The sequence below is a fragment of the Cavia porcellus genome, unplaced genomic scaffold (genome assembly GCF_034190915.1).
Source record: "Cavia porcellus strain 051 isolate PalLab524CR breed Dunkin Hartley unplaced genomic scaffold, mCavPor4.1 scaffold_13, whole genome shotgun sequence".
Lineage (NCBI taxonomy): Eukaryota > Metazoa > Chordata > Mammalia > Rodentia > Caviidae > Cavia > Cavia porcellus.
Genome location: NW_026947496.1, coordinates 39,675,954 through 39,695,804, shown reverse-complemented (window position 1 = coordinate 39,695,804; position 19,851 = coordinate 39,675,954). Strand labels below are relative to the sequence as shown.

Genomic DNA, 19,851 nt, shown 5'->3' with positions numbered 1-19,851 from the left:
TAATTATGTATCATTTAACTTTAGCATAAGAGACGGACAGGAAATATAATGCGATTGGATTTTAAGCTTAAAACTCAAAATTTCTCAAGTGGGCAATACTATAACTGATCAATTCCTATTCAACTGTGATTTTAAATAACTATTAACAATGTTTCACAAAGTAAACATGAAAAAAGTAAAAATAATAACAGACTCAGTAACATAAAACTTTTATAATAATCATGGAACATGGATGTTTTAATGAATTTCATATTGCAATGAAGACACTGAACACTTAAAAACAATTACATCAATACAATAAAAGTAACTGATTCCACAGGACACTTATAAATGCATACTTTTTCCTCCAAACAAACTTGTTTTCACAGATTTAACTAACAAATGATTTACATAATCTTTAGATCAAAAATATGTACATAACACTTGACTCTACAGAAACTGGTGTGCAGTGTTTGAGAAAAAGTCCTGTTTTGTCCAACAACAAATCCTCTTATGAAATTTTATATTAACACACATTTTTAAATAACCACACATTTTCCTTCCATTATTAAATGAAATTCTGGACATGTCAGCACATAATAGTGTTCTTATTTCCAAACACTATTTCAGATGAGATCACATGTGGCTGGTAACATAACTTAATTTTAGCCACATGCACATATACACACACTTGCACACACGCACACAATTGCACGCATGCACTATTTCTAATTCTTAAAAATAACAATACTTATGGCCACAGCAGCAGTGAGATAAAATCACGTTAGAAGATGACACAGCTGTTAACAGAAAGTCACATCCTGCTCCTGAGAACTCTGCTTAAGCACCGTTAGGATCTTCCATGCTCACAGAAATGAGTGAGAAGCCTCAATTCTGGTATCAGAGGCTGGTCCCTCCAATTAGCAAGAGAAAGTGAGCAGCTATTGGCAGTGAAAGTTGCTAGTCTGCAAAGAACTGAATGGCCATCACAAATACATTTTTAAAAGCTTCAAAATATTTTCATTTGGCAGAAATCTCGTTCTTAGGTTTGAGTTAGTTATTTGTAAATATTTTTCAGTGTTCCTGTCATCCTAAGACAGCTACACTTCCAAATTAAAATACAAGGAACTCAAGAACACAGCTTGTGCAGCTCACCACTGGAAGTCATCTATGTTCCTGCCTTTATATATGCAGTGAAGTGAGAAGGGATGTGGCAATCATCTCTCACTTTAAAGTAAAATTAGGACACAACACATACCTTGATACAGTACAAGCAAAATACAGACAGCAGGAGCTGAGACTTGAAATTCTAATCAACCACAGTAACCAGCCTGATTTCGTTCTCAAAAACCACTAGTCAGAACTAGTGATAAGAAAATGTTGGAATTTTAAGATCATAAATTTTTGAGCTTAAAAAATAAAATTGCTCTATAAAACATTCATGGTTTGACCCTTAGTTAACAATCTCAACTCTATACTACATCATTATTGGTTATTCCTGGGTCCCTCCTACCTGGCTAGACCTGTCATGTCAGAATCATTCTGCATGATTCAGAACTGAAGTTGCTAAGATCAGTTCCTGTAGGACCTGTATGAAATATGCCAATAACGAGATGCTACTCACTCTTATCCTTGTTCCACCAAAGAACACTCAAATGTCCTATGTACTATAGTACTACGCCTTATCTGGTGACTACCAACCAGTTACCAGCTCTGTTGCCCTCCTGTGTCACCACCAAACAAGGGTAAACAGAAAGAATTGGGAGGTGTGGGGAGTATGTCACCGTGATAGTTTTAAGTATTACCTTCCTTCCTGTGCCTCTCCACATGATCAGTCTCCAAATAGTCATATGTAAAGGATTACAAAAATATGAGGGGCAGTAAGTGAGATGTCTCTTTACTAAAAGTGTAACTCAACATGAAACATTAACTTACAAATTTCAGATGAACAGTAATTTCTAAGAAGGCAAGAATAACAGGCTTACTTTCACAACAGTAGGATTGGCACTGAGAGGCATCCCAGCTACTCAAGACAAAACTATTTTGTTAACTATGAACTAGATGTTATGATAATCATCATATTAGCCTAACTGAAGAACTTTTAACCTTCAGGGTACATTTGGTATGATTGTCTTTCTTGCCTTCTAAATTGAATTCAGTATTCCAGCTATAAATCAAAAGTGCTTAAGCTAGGTAACAGTGAGACTCCAAAGTTTTCCAAATATTTATTTTTGAGGTAGTACTCATTTATTTGCATTGTTGGCTCTCAAATACCAGCAAAGAAGTGAACCCATTCAGAAATATGCAAACTAAAGATGTAAAAAATAAATAAGATTTTGCTTTCAGGAAGCAGGGCCTTCTTATAAAGGTCAAGTCACATTCAATGGATATCATTTGAAACTTCTAAAATCTGTTTATAACCACAGCTATAAACTAAAGTGCTTTGTATTTTGCTTTATATCTAAAATTGGTGATTAGAATCATTGTATTGTAGAATTTGCTAGTATGAGACCTCAGGAGATTGAAATGATTTTCTATAAAAAGAGCAGAAACATTTTCGTTTCAAAAGAAACTGAATGTTACAAATCCAGGTTATTTTTACAGAGCTATAATAAAAATTAAAAGTTAAAACTGAATTATACAACAGCACATGCTAAAACATCATACAGAAGTAAATGTGAAATCTTTGATGATTCCTGCCACTCACTAGCCAACACAAATGCAGCTCAGCAATCTTCCCATAAGGTAGATATGTATAATTATTCCAGAAAATGCAACTACTTATGCCTCACAGAAAGTACATAGGTTCACATTTAATTCACACAAATGTAATGCCCTACTGTTCTTCTCTCAAATGTCAACAACTTACAAGCATTGTATGTGCTACATGGAAGGTGAGCTTCACTTCTACTGACCAGAGGATGCCAATATATATATATATATATATATGTATATATATGAGACAAAAATAAAAAATATGATCACACATTTTTCTGTACATTTCATGCAAGCTGGGCACAATGTGAAAATAACATATATAAAGCACCCTTCCCAGGGTCAAACTCACACAAAAATGGCTGATTAATATGCAGAAAAGCCTGCATGAATCAAAGGTCCATGGCAAACCATAAAATTAAGGAACAATGGCAACCTTATTTTTCTTGTAACAATGCAGGAATGTTGATGTTCCAACCAATGGCTTGCCTATCAAACCCACAGGTGAACAGGTTGCATATGGGATGGTCTTCACTCCACGCTGAGCAGCACACCATTCTTCTGTGGCCCTATCAATAATCAAACAATCTAAAATTAGGGCATTATTCTGGAAATAAGAGTTACAAAACTTCAGCTAAATTAACAATACCATTCAAAATGATTAAAATAAAAGGGGGAAACATATACACAAAGACACACACAGAAAGTCCTAGTGAGCCAAAAATACTCAGTATGGCAGTATAGGCTTTCAGTGATGTGCTAGTCAAGGCACCATGACATGTGTGATATCAGGACATAGGATGAATGAACAATGACTTGCATTCTGTGAATCTTTCTTTTGGAAAATAAATAACAAAATAAACTCATTAATTTGAACATTTCAAATGAATAAATAGGACAAGAGAATATTATAAGTTAAATGAAATTCACTCACAGACTTAAAATACTATTTTACAACTAATTGGTGTAGGTAATACAGGGGAGCTGGAAAACTACATGTGCCCCCAAATGAAAGCCCTTTCAGAAATATTCCTGTCATCTTTAGGAATTCCAATTAAATATCTTAATACTGGAGAAATTATTATAAAGTAATTGACAAAGCTTACAATGTGACATATTAGTGTTTTGATTTATAAATGTAAGCACTTAAGATAATGCCCAGTACTTAGAATGTATTCAGTTGACACCTTAGGAGTCACCTGTATTTTTCTAAGTTAATAAAATGGCTAATATGTAGCTGTATCACATAATAAGATACCAAAATTACACTTAACCAACAGTGACAGATTAAATAAAAGAAACGTTCAAAGAATGGCACAAAATTCTCTGCAAAACAGTCACATAAAAATAATGTTGTTTATATAACTGGGAGAGAACTGCAATAAGCTACAAAAATAAAGTAACTGTGAAAAAAGAAAAGCCCACACAAAAAGTACCTTTTATTACTTGTTGAAAGAAAGAGAGTAAGTCAAACCTTTGCACAAGAATTATTTAAAGATAAATGAAAACTAGGCATGGTGGCATATGCCTGTAGTCCCAATAATTTAGGAGGATAAGGTAGGAGGGTTGACAAGTTCAAGGTTGACCTGGACAACTTAGTAGACCATCTCAAAAAAAAAAAAAAAAGAAAAGAACTAGGGATTCAGTTCAGTAGTAGAATCCTTGCCTAGCATGGGCTCAATCCCTAGTACTGAAAAAAAATAAAAATGAAAACAAATGCAAGGTATTCGTGTACTTGACAATAAGGTAGAAAGGATCACACAGCCAAAAGCTACAGAAAGCAAGCTTCCAGTTATACCCCTTGGTCTGAAAAGATAACACTTGCCAGCGTAAACTGGAGATTTCTGCATCTCATGTACTCACAGCATCATTACCCACCCAGAAAAGATCCACGAACAAACATACTGTCAAGATGCTTCATGGCCTCTACGGACAGTCACAACACACACTCGGGATACTGACAGTACAGAATTCTGTTTATTCATCTACAAAACTACATTTTACAATCAACTGCACTTCAGTAACCTATTACCCTAGAATTCCTCCTAACAGACCACAGAACTTCTCTTTCTGAAACATACTTTTGGGAAATGCTGTTTACATGATCCTCAAAGTCAAACAACTTTAAATCATTAATCCCTTCTACTGGACTTCTTAAAAATTTTAGAAGTGTTCTTTCTCTTTAACAGGTCAAAGGAAAGCAGTTACAAAATAAGCCAGTGATTCCTAGCTGTGATTCTGTGACATGGATCTATGTTTACCTACCTGAAGAAGTGCTATAAGTTCAAAATGAAGTTAAATGGTATTTGTTAATCTTAAAAACAAATCTATTTCATGTATCACTCTAGGAGGGAATAAATCTAGCCACAAAGAATTCTACGATTGCAAGAAAACTGAATATTTACAGGTAATTTAAAATGAAATTGTCTATATGGATTTTTTGGGGGGGGGGGTTACTGGGGATCGAACTCGTAACTGTGTGCTTGCAAAGCAGACACTTATGCCACTGAACTAAATCCCCAGCCCGTCTATATGGATTTAAAGGACCAAATCATTCAGAACTCGTAATTTTCTTGAAGGAATATATTCTCAAAGTAATGAAGCCATACTCTCTTATAAATCTGTTCAAATACAAACTCTGTATGTTGCAAAACAATCTTAAAACACAATAGAAAGAAAACACTCTACTGTGTTGAAGATGTTGCTTAGGTGGTATCAGTGACAGTTAACAGTTATTAAAATATTGGGGAAAAAAAGTCCTGCACATGAAACTCATGAATTTGCTAGAAGATGTAGAAGTTTTTAAATATTTACTTTTATTTTTTATTTACTTTTATTTATATTTTAAATATTTAATCTTATGAGGAACTGATAAAAAAATCAATAATTAACTTCAAAAAGTACATGTAAAAGCTATAAAAAAAGAAATGGATGAAACACCTCTGCAAAAGGACAGAGACAGTTTTCAGAAACTGCATGACACGTAAGGAAAAGAAGTGCTATACTGGTGGTAAATCTCCACTTTACAATCTATCTCTGTGTGCTCTTAGTCTGTGCTCTTAGTCTAGTTTTTGAAGTACATATCCAACTTACAGCTTATGCACTGTACTTTGAGGCTATATACCATAAAACAAGTCTAGTACCATCACTGAGTAATATCAAAAGAACAGCAGCCAGAAGGCAGCAATCCTGAGGAGTTTTTACTACGTTTGGCAGTGTCTAGAGGTATATGTGCACGCAGACACAGGCAAGTAGACCAAAAGGGTCAGGACCAGATTCTTTAACAGAATGAATTGGCTTATTCATCATACAAAATCAAAAAAATATTCAGAAAAGATCAAAAGAAAACAAAATGAGAGTGACTGGCTGTGGGACTCAAACACAAAAGCCCGAAGAAATGCTTTTACCAGCTACCTCCATTCCCTACTAATAGAAACAAACTACTAATACCTATGCTAAAGACTCTGATCCCAACTTCAAAGAACACAGAATGGTCTAGGGAATCACCTAAATGCAGGCTACTAGTGTCTCCATAGGAGACTCTGACCTGTGAAGTTGGGCTGACCTGATATCCAAGTCTCAGCCACAAAAAAAAAAAAAACCATCCAGCTAACACCCCTGTATCACATCTAATGTTAGCAGTGAATGACACTCAATTCATATGAAAGTAACACTTATAATTTCTTCTTCTCATGACAACCTGCAATTCACAAAGATGGTTTTTTGGTTGGAAGTAAAGGCAAAGATCCCACCTTCAAGAGCTGCCACACCCATTATGATGAACATCAACCCTACCTGACTATAGCAGTTATGTCCCATTTCATACAGTCCTACCCTGTATAAACGTAACTGAAAAAAAACTAAGGTTCTGCTTTCCAATATGGCAGCAACTAACATGTATGCTAATAAGCTCATCAATCAGGCGTAAGGAAATTAGAAAAAGGAACATTTGATCATATCCAATTTTAAACTCAAATACTGATACTCAGGATACTGAAATACTAGTCTGGAACAACTCGAATATGATGACTCTACTTTTTCAACTTTAAATTTTACAAACTCTAAAAACAGATCAAATTTTCCAATAAAAATTTAGTATCCCAAAACTTGCAAGGAAGTATGAATGTAAAATATTTCTAACATCTTTACACTTATTACATGCTGAAATTGTAATATCTGTGGCATATTCGGTTAAATACAATATGTTAAAATTGATTTTTCATTTCTCTTCTTTTTAGATGTAGTTACTAGAAAACCAAAAAGTATATATGTGATTCTTGAGAGACAGCAATAATTGAAGGTGTGAAATGCCAAGTTCTCCTTTTTTATGTGTTGCAAATGCATATTTACTGTTACCTGTCGACTGCTGCGGGGAAGTCGTGCTAGTCGCACTCCTGACATGTCAAACAATCGCACTTGTCGGTTGTCATGGGGAAGGGCTATGATTTTTTGGCCAACACATACATTGATCCTGCAAACGGATAAAAATGGGCTATATGTAAAATGGTAGCAACATAAATTTTTACTTTACAGAAGATAAAGTAGGATATTCCATATTATTCACATTTTAAGGACATCTAATTCTTGTAACTGTAACCACATCAACCTAATTCTATACTGAATAGGTCTGAAAATTTCTAGACTACTGAATTTGACTAGAGGGTCAACAAAATATATTCCCAAAGTCTAAACCATTTTCCGAAGGTTGTATCAATTAAATACTAGATCTATATAATAAAGCATTATATTACAATCAACTGTTACCTGTTAATGGCAGAGTCTGTGCGAATAGTTGCGATTGGGGATCTCATGTTTTTTAAATCCCAGACTTTTACTGTGCGGTCATCACTGCCTGAAACAACATTGTCTCCCACGGTGAACACGGCTGAGGTCACAGTGCTACAAGTAAAGGGTATAAGATCAGAAGCCTCAAAAGTAAGGGTGCAGGATGCTCTAACACTTCCTTCTCATGCTGCATGTTAACACAGTCCTGTTTCCAGAGATGGCAAAGGAGAGGCTGGAAAGGAGACTGGAGCCATGCAAGCTTACAGCAGTTTTCTACCTCTTAAATTCTCCCAAGTGTGTTAAATGAGAATATGTGATTTCTCAGCAGAGTATAAAAATACAATCTACTATTCTAGTTCACTATCCCTAAGCTAAGAAGCAAAGAAGTTACCAGAAAAATATGGACAAGATAAAGTCTGTCAAAATTTCTATACATTTAGGTCTGATGATAGAGCAGGGGGGGGGGGGATCTACAACTTTCAACCAATTTAACCGGAACACAGGAGTTAGAGAAAAGTAATGTGACAACAATCTAAACAATAATCTAAAAAGACATTTTTAGACAACAATCTAAAAATGGCAAAGGATTTCAAGAAACATTTTTCCAAAGAAGATACCATATGGCCAAAAAGCATATCAAAAGATACTAAATGATCACTAATCATCAGGGAAACACAAATAAAAAACAATAGATACCACCACCCGTCCATTTCAATGGCTAATCCCAAAAAACAAAATTTAAAAAAAAAAAATTAGAAATCATTGCATGCCCTTACCCTCAGTTAACAACTAATGGCAAGGCAAATCTTCCCTGTTTGGAAAGCACTGCACAACACATAAAGGATCAATTAAAAAAAAAAAAAAAAAAATATATATATATATATACACACACACACACACACACACACACAATCCTGCACACAGCAACATGCAATACAGAGGGAAAGAGCCTGGAACAAACCAAACCAATGATCCATCTGGGTTTTTTCCTCCTCCAAAAAAAATATACAGCTAAGTCTACAACACTTTTTAGTAGCTCTTTTGCAGCATTAAAACAGAGACCTTGATAAATCAGATATTTTTGTTCCTTATGCAAAGATTGCAGTAAGACTTAAAGAACTACTTATTGGTAGGTCTCTGAAAGCTAAAAGTAAAGATGTCTACTGACTTCTTGTCAGAGGTTTTGGCCCAGTTAAATTTCAACCAGCATTCTGCTAAATTAATAGGGGCGGGGAACCTCAACAAAAGATTCTCTAAACCTATGTTAATGAAATGCTAAAAGACATTAGGTTTTTAATAAATCACAATCTTGACAGGTATTGTAGAACATCAAAAGAAAAAAAACTGGCAAAGAGGCAGTAGTTTTAAAGGCACCTTTAGACCATGGGTCCCACAGGGAGGCTGGTGAGCTACAACCGCTCACTGGAAAAGCTTCAGACTCTGCCAAACTCCAGCAAAACTCATTTATCTTGTCGTGGCGAGCAGCCGAGCATGTACTTCCAGCTGACAGTATGGTACCTTCTCACCACACACCACTGCCTGATCTGGAACATTCTGCTCCCTCCGTGGGTCTCAATCAACGGAAATACTGTAATGCTAGCACTCCTCATTAGGACTAACAGCTGTCTTCCCAGTCACACAGAGACACAAAACTCTTTTGCATAACAATCTGCCGAAATTTCACGGCTAAGAAAAAAAATATATGATGTGGAAAATGATAGACCATGAAATGCTAATGCAGTGTGCTTTTCTGGCATCACATCAAAAACTGACTGTTTCCGTTTTTTATTTTTTAAATGTAGAGTCCTATAAAATCAGCTTTTTATATCTGAAAAGCAGATGAGTGTATTTACAAAAACAGCATTGCCTAAGTAGAAATGGACACCTCATTCCTTAGAGCATATGCATATACCTGTTGAAGGTACAGAGAATCCATCTTTAAAAAGATGGCATCATTTTGGGACTTTATTATTACTTTGATCAGTCAACTGTTTAGTATATTCCAGCATTAGTATAAAAGTTCATATACAATACTTAGAGCATCCAATTGATCTGGACTTTTAAATCGAGCACTGTTTGGATGGAGTTAGTAACCAAAATGAGTTCCCAGGAGCCAAATTAGAATCCAGTGATGAAACTGCACAAAACACTGCACAGGGGAAAGCAGAACACAGTTCCACTGCATTCCTTTGTCGGCAAAACAATCAAACTGCCAGAGGTCTTCCTGGCTGTCATTTTCCAAACTATTTGTACAAAGCAAAATTTCTAATAAATCAATCTCCACCCTTTGTAGCCAGGCAGCCTAAATAAGTAGACATTCTAGGACCACAGAAATTAAACATTCTTTTTGCCTTCCTATCCTATGTGCTTTTCAGAATTTAAAGAAGTCACTCAAGCCTGTATTTTAGCAATTTAGATGCTAAAAAAAAAAACATGTCATGTCTAAATGAAATACATTTTTCGGTATTCCTTGATGGCTCTCAAAAAAATGGGCTCTATAACATAAAAGCAATCAAAGGAAAATTCAAATTTGTATCACATAGGTTTCTTTTTCAGGATTTAACAATCAACTGTTCCCTGGAAAAATAAAATTGTTGATACATAACACGTACACTACCTCAAAACCCTCACTTGGTTACTATACTCTCTAATCCTCACTTGTCAACAACCATATAGAGGTTCAATCTAATAACTGATTAAGTCTGCACTAAGCACCCACCATGTGCCACGTCAGTTGCATGAGAACATGCAACAAAGATAAAATTGCTGCCTGTGAAGCTTTCACTTTGACAGAGACAGTAATGTTACAGTAAAGTGACTTCATTCTTATAATAACAGTCAAGACTATTTGGTGGGGTTTTATTATTATTTAACAACATGATACAAAACTATCAATAAGTTTAGAAGATTTGCAATTGTACCGATAATTTTAAAGAAATCTGAGAGCAATGTCCACATTTAAATTTTGTCAGGAATGACCTTTCTTGGGTTTTAAAAATCTAACTTTCCAGTCTCTTCTTGGATCTAAGATGTTGTTTATCGCATGTTTACAAATAACAGTTAATGTCCCAACAGCACCCATTATATAATTAGAAGTACAAAAATAATTTTGTAGGTTTTTTAATTTTTAAAATATCATGAAATAGGTAATACATATAATACAAACCTTAGTAGCATAAAAACAAAAACTAAAGTCAGAACTTTATTTAAATATAAAGTTTTTATTCTCAAATATTAGATTAGCAAACTGGTGATACAAATGAATCTAATCACTTTTACTGATCTTTTTACTAAAAAAACTAATAAAAAGGAACCAAGCATGGGATGCACACCTATAATCTCAGCACTTAGATTATTATAAATTCAAGACCAGCCTGAGCTACAAAGAGAGTTCAAGGCCAGCCTGAACTGCAGAGAGAGATCGTGTTTCAAAAAAATACAAAATAATAATAATAATTAAAAGGCGTCCAATGGGACAGTCACGTATGTACCACTGGCGATTCAAGTCACCCAGCAGCACAACTGTTATGAACACTTTAAGGCAAGTTATGTCTGAACTTTCTACTTATGAAAGAGGCTAAGAAGAGAGTAACAGACTGATACCAGGAAAGTACCCACGAGTCCCACACTTGGGTGAGAATAAACTGAAAGTCAAATGTCACTTTTAAAACTTCAGAATACATTATTATCACAATCCTCCAGGAGAGCCACCCAAATGAGAGCCACTGCTTCCCTTCTAGCATGTGTGGCACTCACCCATTTTATGTCTGGTCATCCGGAGACTGACATTTAAGGGACACACAACACGGAACAATCAAAAGCCTTCCATCCTCTACAACTCTTAGGAGTTAACTAATGGTGGGCAACTGGCTTCAGTGGGTCTCAGACTCCACAGAACATAAGAATGGTCACAAACTACTTCTTGGGTAGAAAACACACCTGTCCCCATCCACCACATACTACTGGATTTGTGGCATTACAGAAATGGTGGAGGGGCTGACTGTGAAATACTGCAATGGAAAAATGTGTGAGTTCATAAAGATGTGGCTAACAAATATGTATTCCTTTAAGGTAAGGTTCTGATATTACAATGCATGACTCAATGAGACCAATCAGCTCTCCAAAGACTGCCAGTCTGTCTCTGCCATCCTCTGTGTTATGTAACGATCACAAAATGTTCATTATTTCTAACATGAAGACAAACGCAGTCATGACACCATTGTTTTCATACCAAAAACTTTCAGAGCTTTCACAATCACACCTCAATGACCTTGGGCCCGCTCTTTACATTCACTAAGGGAAACCTAATTAACCACTCTGCACACTCTGCACCTCCTCCTGCAGATGACTATAGTAATGTTACGGGCTCCACACCCTGAAGCTGCGTGGACATGCTGCCCTCAGTCCCAAGTGCCTACTGACACTTTTCTAACTTTTTACCTCAGGATACTTCCATGCCAAACTTCCAGGAAAACAAAAACAAAACACCACAAGGAGCAGAGACCTAACACCCACCAGGGTCTGACACAAATATCGCCACCTCTGCTCCTGGCTGAGGAACACGGCCGTAATGACTGTCTCTTCTCCCACCATCACGTACTTTTTTCCAACTCACCATCCCCAACTTCTCCACCTAAAAATCAATCCTCTGGACTCTTCTCTCCATACCCCTCTGCAGCAAGCCTTCTTCTGGTCAGGCTGCCCACGAGACATGGATGGGGTCACCATTCCTACCACACCACCAGAAAAGCTCTATGAGACAACTCAAAACAAAGCCCTTCCACCTCACCCCTGACAGTCTGGGGTGACGGCTGATTTCTGGATTCACCTTCCTCACTGGGATGCTTATAGTTTCTCTTACTTCACTAATTGTGCCTACCCACTACGAACTGGAAGAAATGAGAGAAATGAATTATTTGACACTTTTTAAATGACAGCTCACAAGTATAACACATTCATCAAAATTAAACCTTTTTCACCTAGGTGCGGTGGCACAAGCCTGTAATTCCAGTACTTGGCAGAAACAATCTTGAGGCAGGAGGATCCTTGCAAATTTGAGATCAGCCTGGGTTACAAAGTGAGCACTAGACCAGTATGAACTGCACAGCAAGACATGTCTTAAAAGCAGAAAAGGAAAAAAAAACCTAAACCTTTTTTCTCAAGAAAATGATATAATGGGCATGATACATTTTAACTCCTTCTTGTAAAAGATGCATCTTGGGGCAAATATAGTACCTTAATATTTTAGAAGCCTCCCCACAGCAATTCTTAATCCAGGAAAAACATTTAAAAAGATTCTTTTTGTTAACCAAATTAAACTATCTTTAAGAAACTGTACTTACTATACTTGATGCCTGAAAACATTCAGCAGTCCTCTAGACAGAATAAGAACCCTCTTGAGTTATTAATTAAGCAAACAAGAGCATATCACTTTGGCCATTACAAAAAAGGAAGCAGAGCCATGATGGAAATGGCAAATTGTGGTGCCTGACCTAAATAGTTCTGTGCTCTATAGACAAAGCACCAGCTCTTAGCTAAATTCAGTTCTCTGGACTAAGTAACACAGCACTTGGCTCTGGCTGAACTAAATAACAGCACACAGATTTGCATCTTCTTGATTTTTTTTCTGTTTCATGTACTGGCTAATCTTCCTAGAAGACCAATATTAGTCAAGGACACATATCACTTCTTACAGCTACCTACATGAATAGTCTTATGTATGTATGTTTCAGATAATAATAATAATAATAATAATTAAAAGGCTCCTGGCTTTTTCTGCAATATGCTCTTTCAGAATATCACAGGAAATCCCTAACATTTATATATTCATGTTATTTCTTTATAGGAATAATCCTTAAATTTTCATTCAGGGTTAACTTTTGTTATTGTATCCCTTTAACAGTATTAAGAGCAACAAATAAGAGAAACTGAGGTAGATATTAACACAAAAGTACCAAAAAGCAACAATTTCCAGAGAAGTCAAAAAAAAAAGCAGAGGCCAGATTTGGGCACACACCTGTAATCCCAGCACTCAGGTGGCTGAAGCAGCAGAACTGCTGAGTTCAAGGCTAGCCTGGGCCACACAGTGAGCTCAAAGCCAGTTAATGTAGCCATGAAACTACATAGCAAGACCCAACACAAAACAAAGCACAAAATTTTGGGGAGCCACTTACTGCAGAAAAGCAACATAATAAAACAGACAAGTACACTGAAAGCATTCAGTTCCCTTTCTTTACACACATACACACACACACAGTCTCTCTGTCTCTCTCTCTTTTAAAAGAGTTAAAGTCTAAAAAGTTTTGGTTCTTGTGGGATTACTAGAGAAATCACTTATGTGGAACATCTTGATCCCCAAGGTTGGCAGTTAAATGAAGTGTTAACTCTGCTCTATTACTGAGTGTCAGAACCCTGCAGCTGGGTTGCAAATCAGAGAATTCAGGCACTACTTGAATGTGACAGGAGTGAAAACAACAGCAGATACGACCACATCATAGCCTCACTTCAGCCACCTGTGGACGGGGCTGCCTGTCCAGCACTACTAGTGCTTGTACCAAAAATACATGCCATTGCTACCACTATCCTTTCCAAAACAAACCTTCTGGAAGTTACTCTCTTCCCCACCCTAATCGCTCGACACAACACACAGAAAGGTATTTTTGTTTCTGTCTTTTTGAGACAGGTTCTCCCTACATATAGTTCAGGCTGGCCTTGAAAGCACAGAGGTTTTTGCATACCCTTGGAATCTGATGGGAAGACGTCTCATGTCTGTCTCAGGGAATATCTGAATACTGAAGTATCTCAGAAGTTTTCTAGATTGGTTTTTAGGTCATCTCAGTGAAAGTGATGGAATGTTATACTCATAATAAAGCTGTCAAGTAGAACAATTTAAATGGCACTACTTTCTTCACAGTCTTTATTTTTATTAGTTTGTCTGTCTGCTTTTGTCTTTTGGAGACAGAGACTCCTTATATAGTTCACCATGAGTTCATCATGTACCCCTGGCTGGCCTCAAATTTATGGCAATCCTCCTGCTTCTGCCTCCCAAGTGCTGGGATTACAGGCATGTACAAGCATGCCCAGCACTCTTTGGTTCTTGAATGATAATCTTTAAATCAATAGTTTTAAAAAGGAAGAAATGGATAAATATTGAATCTCTTACTTTTGAAAACAAAATTCTGAGTGGAAAACAATTTTAAAATGCATCAAGAAGGGACTGGCTCACTCTAGGCTTTAAGACAGTAAGCCCAGAAGACAGAATAACACCCCCCAGCTGCCTAGCCAGGAAGAGCCTCCAGCAGAATCAATGACTCACAGAATGGGTCCTCATTCCAGGAAAGAATTCTGTGCACATAGGTAAGCATCTACTAGCATCTCCTTGTTGTTTCTGTGGTCACAGACAAAAAATTCACTACTTAATACAAAAGAAATACCCAAAACACACTTGCACACAACACTGCAATTACATGTCACTTCTGCTTAATACTGCCTATTGTATTTCTCAATGAATGTATGTTACCTGTCCTGGCTAGTAATTAAGCTGAGAAAAACCTAAAATGGGCCAGTACATTTGGAATTTATACTATTGGCCTACTAAGTCTCTAGTTAGGCTTAGGTTAACCAATCACTGCTAGAAATTATGCCTATAATTTCCTTAAAATAAAATTATTTGTAATCCAGCAATTAAAAAGAAAATAGAATCACTATACTTTCAGGAGTATGAGTAAGGGAATGTAAAACTGAGAAAGGAGTTTGAGTTCAAGGCATAAAATATAGTTTTGAAACCACTATCATCTTTAGGTCATTTTATTTCTCAAAATGCCTTATTTCCACTTTGGAAGGTACTTCTGGTTCTACTCCACAGGTATCTGTTTCTCCTCTTCCTTCCTCCTTGAAAGCATGGCTTAAAAGTAATCTGTACTACTAAAACATTTGTAAATCCAGTGCAGTTTCTAAATCACCCTCTAAGGCCACTTGCCAGCAGAATGCTCTCCTCCTTGCTGGTGCTCAGTCACAGCCCACACAAGTAATTCCCACATGCTGACTTTGACAAAGCACAAAATTCGATTATAATTAAAATCAACCACCATCAAGATAAAAAGGTCATTTTCCAAATATTTTTCCATTTCTGAGGCATAAAGAAAACTACAATGATGACACAAAATCTACAGCAATAACTTCAAAGTAATCATTACAGTCTTTAAGCTGATTTTTAATTTTTATTTTGTTAGATGTGTTGTTCTTACAAGAAAGTATGTAAGATTCACAATTTGAGGATGAAAGTTACAGTCGTGGAAAGAAAGCAAGAAAGCAGGAAAAAAATGGAGCATTCTCAAATATTTTACCCATGTTGAGCTAATTTCAGATTTTTGTTAATACCAAACTTTATTCACACTTACAAATAGTATCAGCCAAGTATTAACTAGTCATCGGCCACCCACGGAGAAAGCTTAATGACCAGTGACTGCCTCAACTGTCAGTTTCTGTTTATAGCAATTGAAACAAAAGAAAATAAAAGGAGGAGTAGGGACCAGCAGGGACTCCCGACCCCTTTCAAACTCCTAAAGAAGGCCATAAACAAGAAGAATCTGAGAGGCTGGAAGCTGGAGTACTGCTGAAGAACAACCTCCCATGTTTCTTTCAAAAAGTGTTAATGACTTTAAACTAAAAATTTTATAATAGTAAGAGTCACCCGCAAGCCACGTGTGGTGGCACACTTCTGCAATCCCAGCACGCACGAGGCTGAGGTAGGGGATAGTTTGAGACAGTCTGGGCTACAAAATCAGCCCAATGCCAGCCTGAACTGCACAGCGAGCTCTGTCTCTTTTTTTTTTGTTTTTGTTTTTTGTCTTTTTTCCTTTTTATCGGTACCGGGGATCGAACTCACGACTGCCTGCTTGCAAGGCAGGCGTTTATGCCGCTGAGCTAAATCCCCAGCCCCGAGCTCTGTCTCAAAAAGACAAAAAAAAAAGTCACTCACATTATTACTTACAGTCCACAAAGTGAGAGCCATGTTGGAAGGCCTACATGAGCCAAAAATCAACAAGAGAGTGCAAAACACAGGACAGGAGAAAGGGCTGGCAGATGGGCTTACTAAACTACCTGTCCGGGTGAAAATACAGGCATATGTAAGGATTTAATCAAATTCAGGTAAACAGCACTAAATTTCCGTTCTAGGTCACTGATTAGAAGTATATATGAAATAAACTACCAACAGCTGAAATTTCTGTCACATTCCAAGTTTTCAATGTGAATATTTCTATGATTTGTAAGAAGATATAGCCAAGTATGGTGGCACATGCCTGTAATCCCAGCACCCAGGAGGCTGAGATAGGAGGATCACAAGTTCAAGACCAGCCTGGGTTACATAATGAGTCCAGGGTAACCTGAATTACAGAGAATCAAAACAATAAATAATAAATAATGAATATTATATAAACATAAGAATGAATATTATATAAATATCTCAAAACAATAAATAATGAATATTATATAAAATATGCAATATTTTTCATATAATGTGGTACACTGGGTTACTCACAACTATTCAAATAACAGCTAGTTATATCAAGTAAGCATTATTATACTAGAATTCCTATAATAATGAGAAAATATCACAATACAATGTGAAAATAACTGAAACACATCAAAAAACATAAAAGCCTTATTAGTTGTCTAAAAATGTATGATAAAAATCTTAAACAGAGCTTACATCAAGGAGCTCCATCTCTAACCAGCAAAGAGAATGACTGCACAAATTTCAAGGAGACCCATCTGGCCATAGTTTTTTTTATCTTACAATTGTACCTCAAACTCTGGTTTTTTAAACTGCACAGAAGTGCTGTAAAAATACAGGGGCATTAATAAGAGAAAATAAGAAGTACATTAAAAAAAAAATTCTCTCCCAGCTTCTAGAGAAATTAGATTACAAAATCAAACAAGTAATCTTGAAATCTATGCAATACATCTTACCTTAACAAAAACCAATATACAGAAATTCAAATTAACTAGTTAAATCAATTATTTACATTATAAAAAGCATTAGATTCTAACATACTTTATTAAAGAATCTATGCTGAGGGCCAGGGCTCAGCGGCACAGCACTTACCTGGCAAGCACAAGGTCGTGAGTTCAAGCCCCAGTATCCCCCCTGCCCCGCCAAAAAAAAGAATTTATGCTGAGTTACTGTAATTGAGAAAATGCCCTAAAGTAAAATTTTCAAGATTTTCACATCACTACATGAATTGCATGACTCATGCTTCTGTAGTCACATGTTTAAAAAATAATCCCTTTTAAGAGTCACTGAAAAACACTTCTGATATAAGTTTTAAAGACTACACCAATGAGAACAGCAAATTTTTTAACTGGAAATCGTAGTTTTACTTTTAACACTTAGGAAAAGAACTGACAATGTGACTAAAGAAAACCAATAAAGTTACTTGCTAGATTAGAAAATAAAGGACTAGGGGCTTGGGATTTAGCTCAGTGGCGTAAGCACCTGCCTTGCAAGCACAAGGTCATGATTTTGATCCCAGGTACGGGTAAAAAAAAGAAAGAAAGAAAAGAAAAAAAGGACTAAAATTCTAACAATGAACTTCTTAGCTCTCACAGAACATTTCCACTTATTTATCAAGGTGCTATTTATTAAGGTGAAAACCCTGGGCTACATACTAGACATGTAGACAGGTAACTACTCCCCTCAGACTCAGGGTGGTAATAAAACACAAACACTTCAGAGGCTCATAGATGTCAACAAGGATGCTATCTATGATCACTGCCAAAGAACTCTTAAAATAGAGGAGCCAACAGAATGCTAAAGTTGTTGGGGAAAGGAAGGAGACCCAAGGTTTGTTTTCGTGAGTCACATTCAGAACACCATAAAGTATATAATTAAATACAACATACAGAGGACAACAGCCATTCCTCTGTTAATGAGAAAGATGAATATGCTCCTGTTTGCTCTTAGTAAAAGCATGCCCTGGTGTAGATACCCTACACCAATGATGGCAAACATTCTAGAGCTTGCAAAGATACAAACAGCCTGCTATAGGTTTGTCACCACTACCTATACATTTGCAGACAGTAACACTGTGAGTTTCATTTGTCATATGGACTCAAACCTACAGAACCCAAGACAAAGACAAAAGACAATAACTAGTAAGGCAATTCCTCAGATAAAACCTTATGAAATACCTCACTTCCTGCTTTTTATAAATTTGAATTATTTTTAAGCTTACTGTTGATCAAATATTAGGAAGAAATACTTTGTATGCAATAAAGATGTCTACAGCTCCACCTGCTGACCAAGCCCTAAACCTACATGAGGAAGATTGGAAGGTACACCAGCCCAAGCAACCTCCTTCTTCCTAGAACCTGCAAAAAGAGAAAATCTAGCTCCTGAAACTCAGCATGCCCTGCCAAGACAGAAAGGTCTAAAACATCAAAATGTCCCCATATCTGACACTGCAAGGAAATCAGTAACAAAGAAACTTTCGAAAATTTGTTTCTGGAGCTACACATCAGTTAAAATGCTAGTTCATACTTAAGGAAGGAAAGAAAAAATGAAAATAATCTGAATAAAAATGATCCTTCATTTATATGAGCAACTCAAAATATAAATAATATTTAAAAACAAAACAAAAGATAATAGGGAACATGAAGTCAGGTCTTTTGCAAATGGAAGGCAGATCTAAAGACAGAGAGAGGAAGGGGAGAGAAGAGGAGAAATAAAAAGAAGGCATTTTAATACATACACCTACTCTCTAAGATGAACATGAACACTACGTACTGCAAACATGTGCTAACAAAGAAATAAATAGTAAGACTTGTACATATATACTATTTTCACTAAAACTTTCATCCATCCTGAAGAACTAGTCAAATGGTCTTCTCATTTATAGAGAAGGATCAGAATAGGAGAACTTTGTGAAAGAAAGATATCCTCATGCACAAGTTGCCGGAAAAAATCCAAGGAGAGGAACACATACTGGATTGAGGGTCTATGCTTGCAAGTGCCTGTGTATGTGTGTGGACACCTTCACCCAGAATATGCTGCAAATATATGTAATAATGAAATTGAGATTTTAAAATGCATTAAGCTTAACTTGAGAATGGCTGCCAACACTTTCAGTCAGAGTTGCTTGAAGATGATATGACCATCTTTCCCACTATCATGCTACCAGCCCTGGACTACTTTCTAAATTTTTCCTTTATCCTCCAGGCTCCCTCTGCTCCTTTCTATCCCCATCCAATTTCCTTAGAGAACATCTTTCAACTCTTAACACGTTCACAACAGGACCATAATTTGTTTGTCTTGCTGGTGGGTGGCTCTGATTTGAATCTGGTTGTCCCACTAGCTTGAAGCACTGGCGA

General features: G+C 36.4%; 1 protein-coding gene across 5 annotated transcripts in view; it reads right to left on the bottom strand.

The window, feature by feature from the left end:
- Nucleotides 1-208: 208 nt before the first annotated feature.
- The window catches only part of Wdr37 (WD repeat domain 37), a 61,726-nt gene continuing 42,083 nt past the window's right edge, over nucleotides 209-19,851 (bottom strand). For all 5 annotated transcript variants that reach the window (XM_063260134.1, XM_063260135.1, XM_063260132.1 and 2 more), the window contains 3 exons: nucleotides 7,459-7,593; nucleotides 7,051-7,165; nucleotides 209-3,263 (listed from right to left, as the gene is read on the bottom strand). In XM_063260134.1, the coding sequence (XP_063116204.1) occupies nucleotides 3,132-3,263; nucleotides 7,051-7,165; nucleotides 7,459-7,593 (382 nt within the window). In that variant the 3' untranslated portion in view covers nucleotides 209-3,131. The remainder of the gene's footprint in view (nucleotides 3,264-7,050; nucleotides 7,166-7,458; nucleotides 7,594-19,851) is intronic.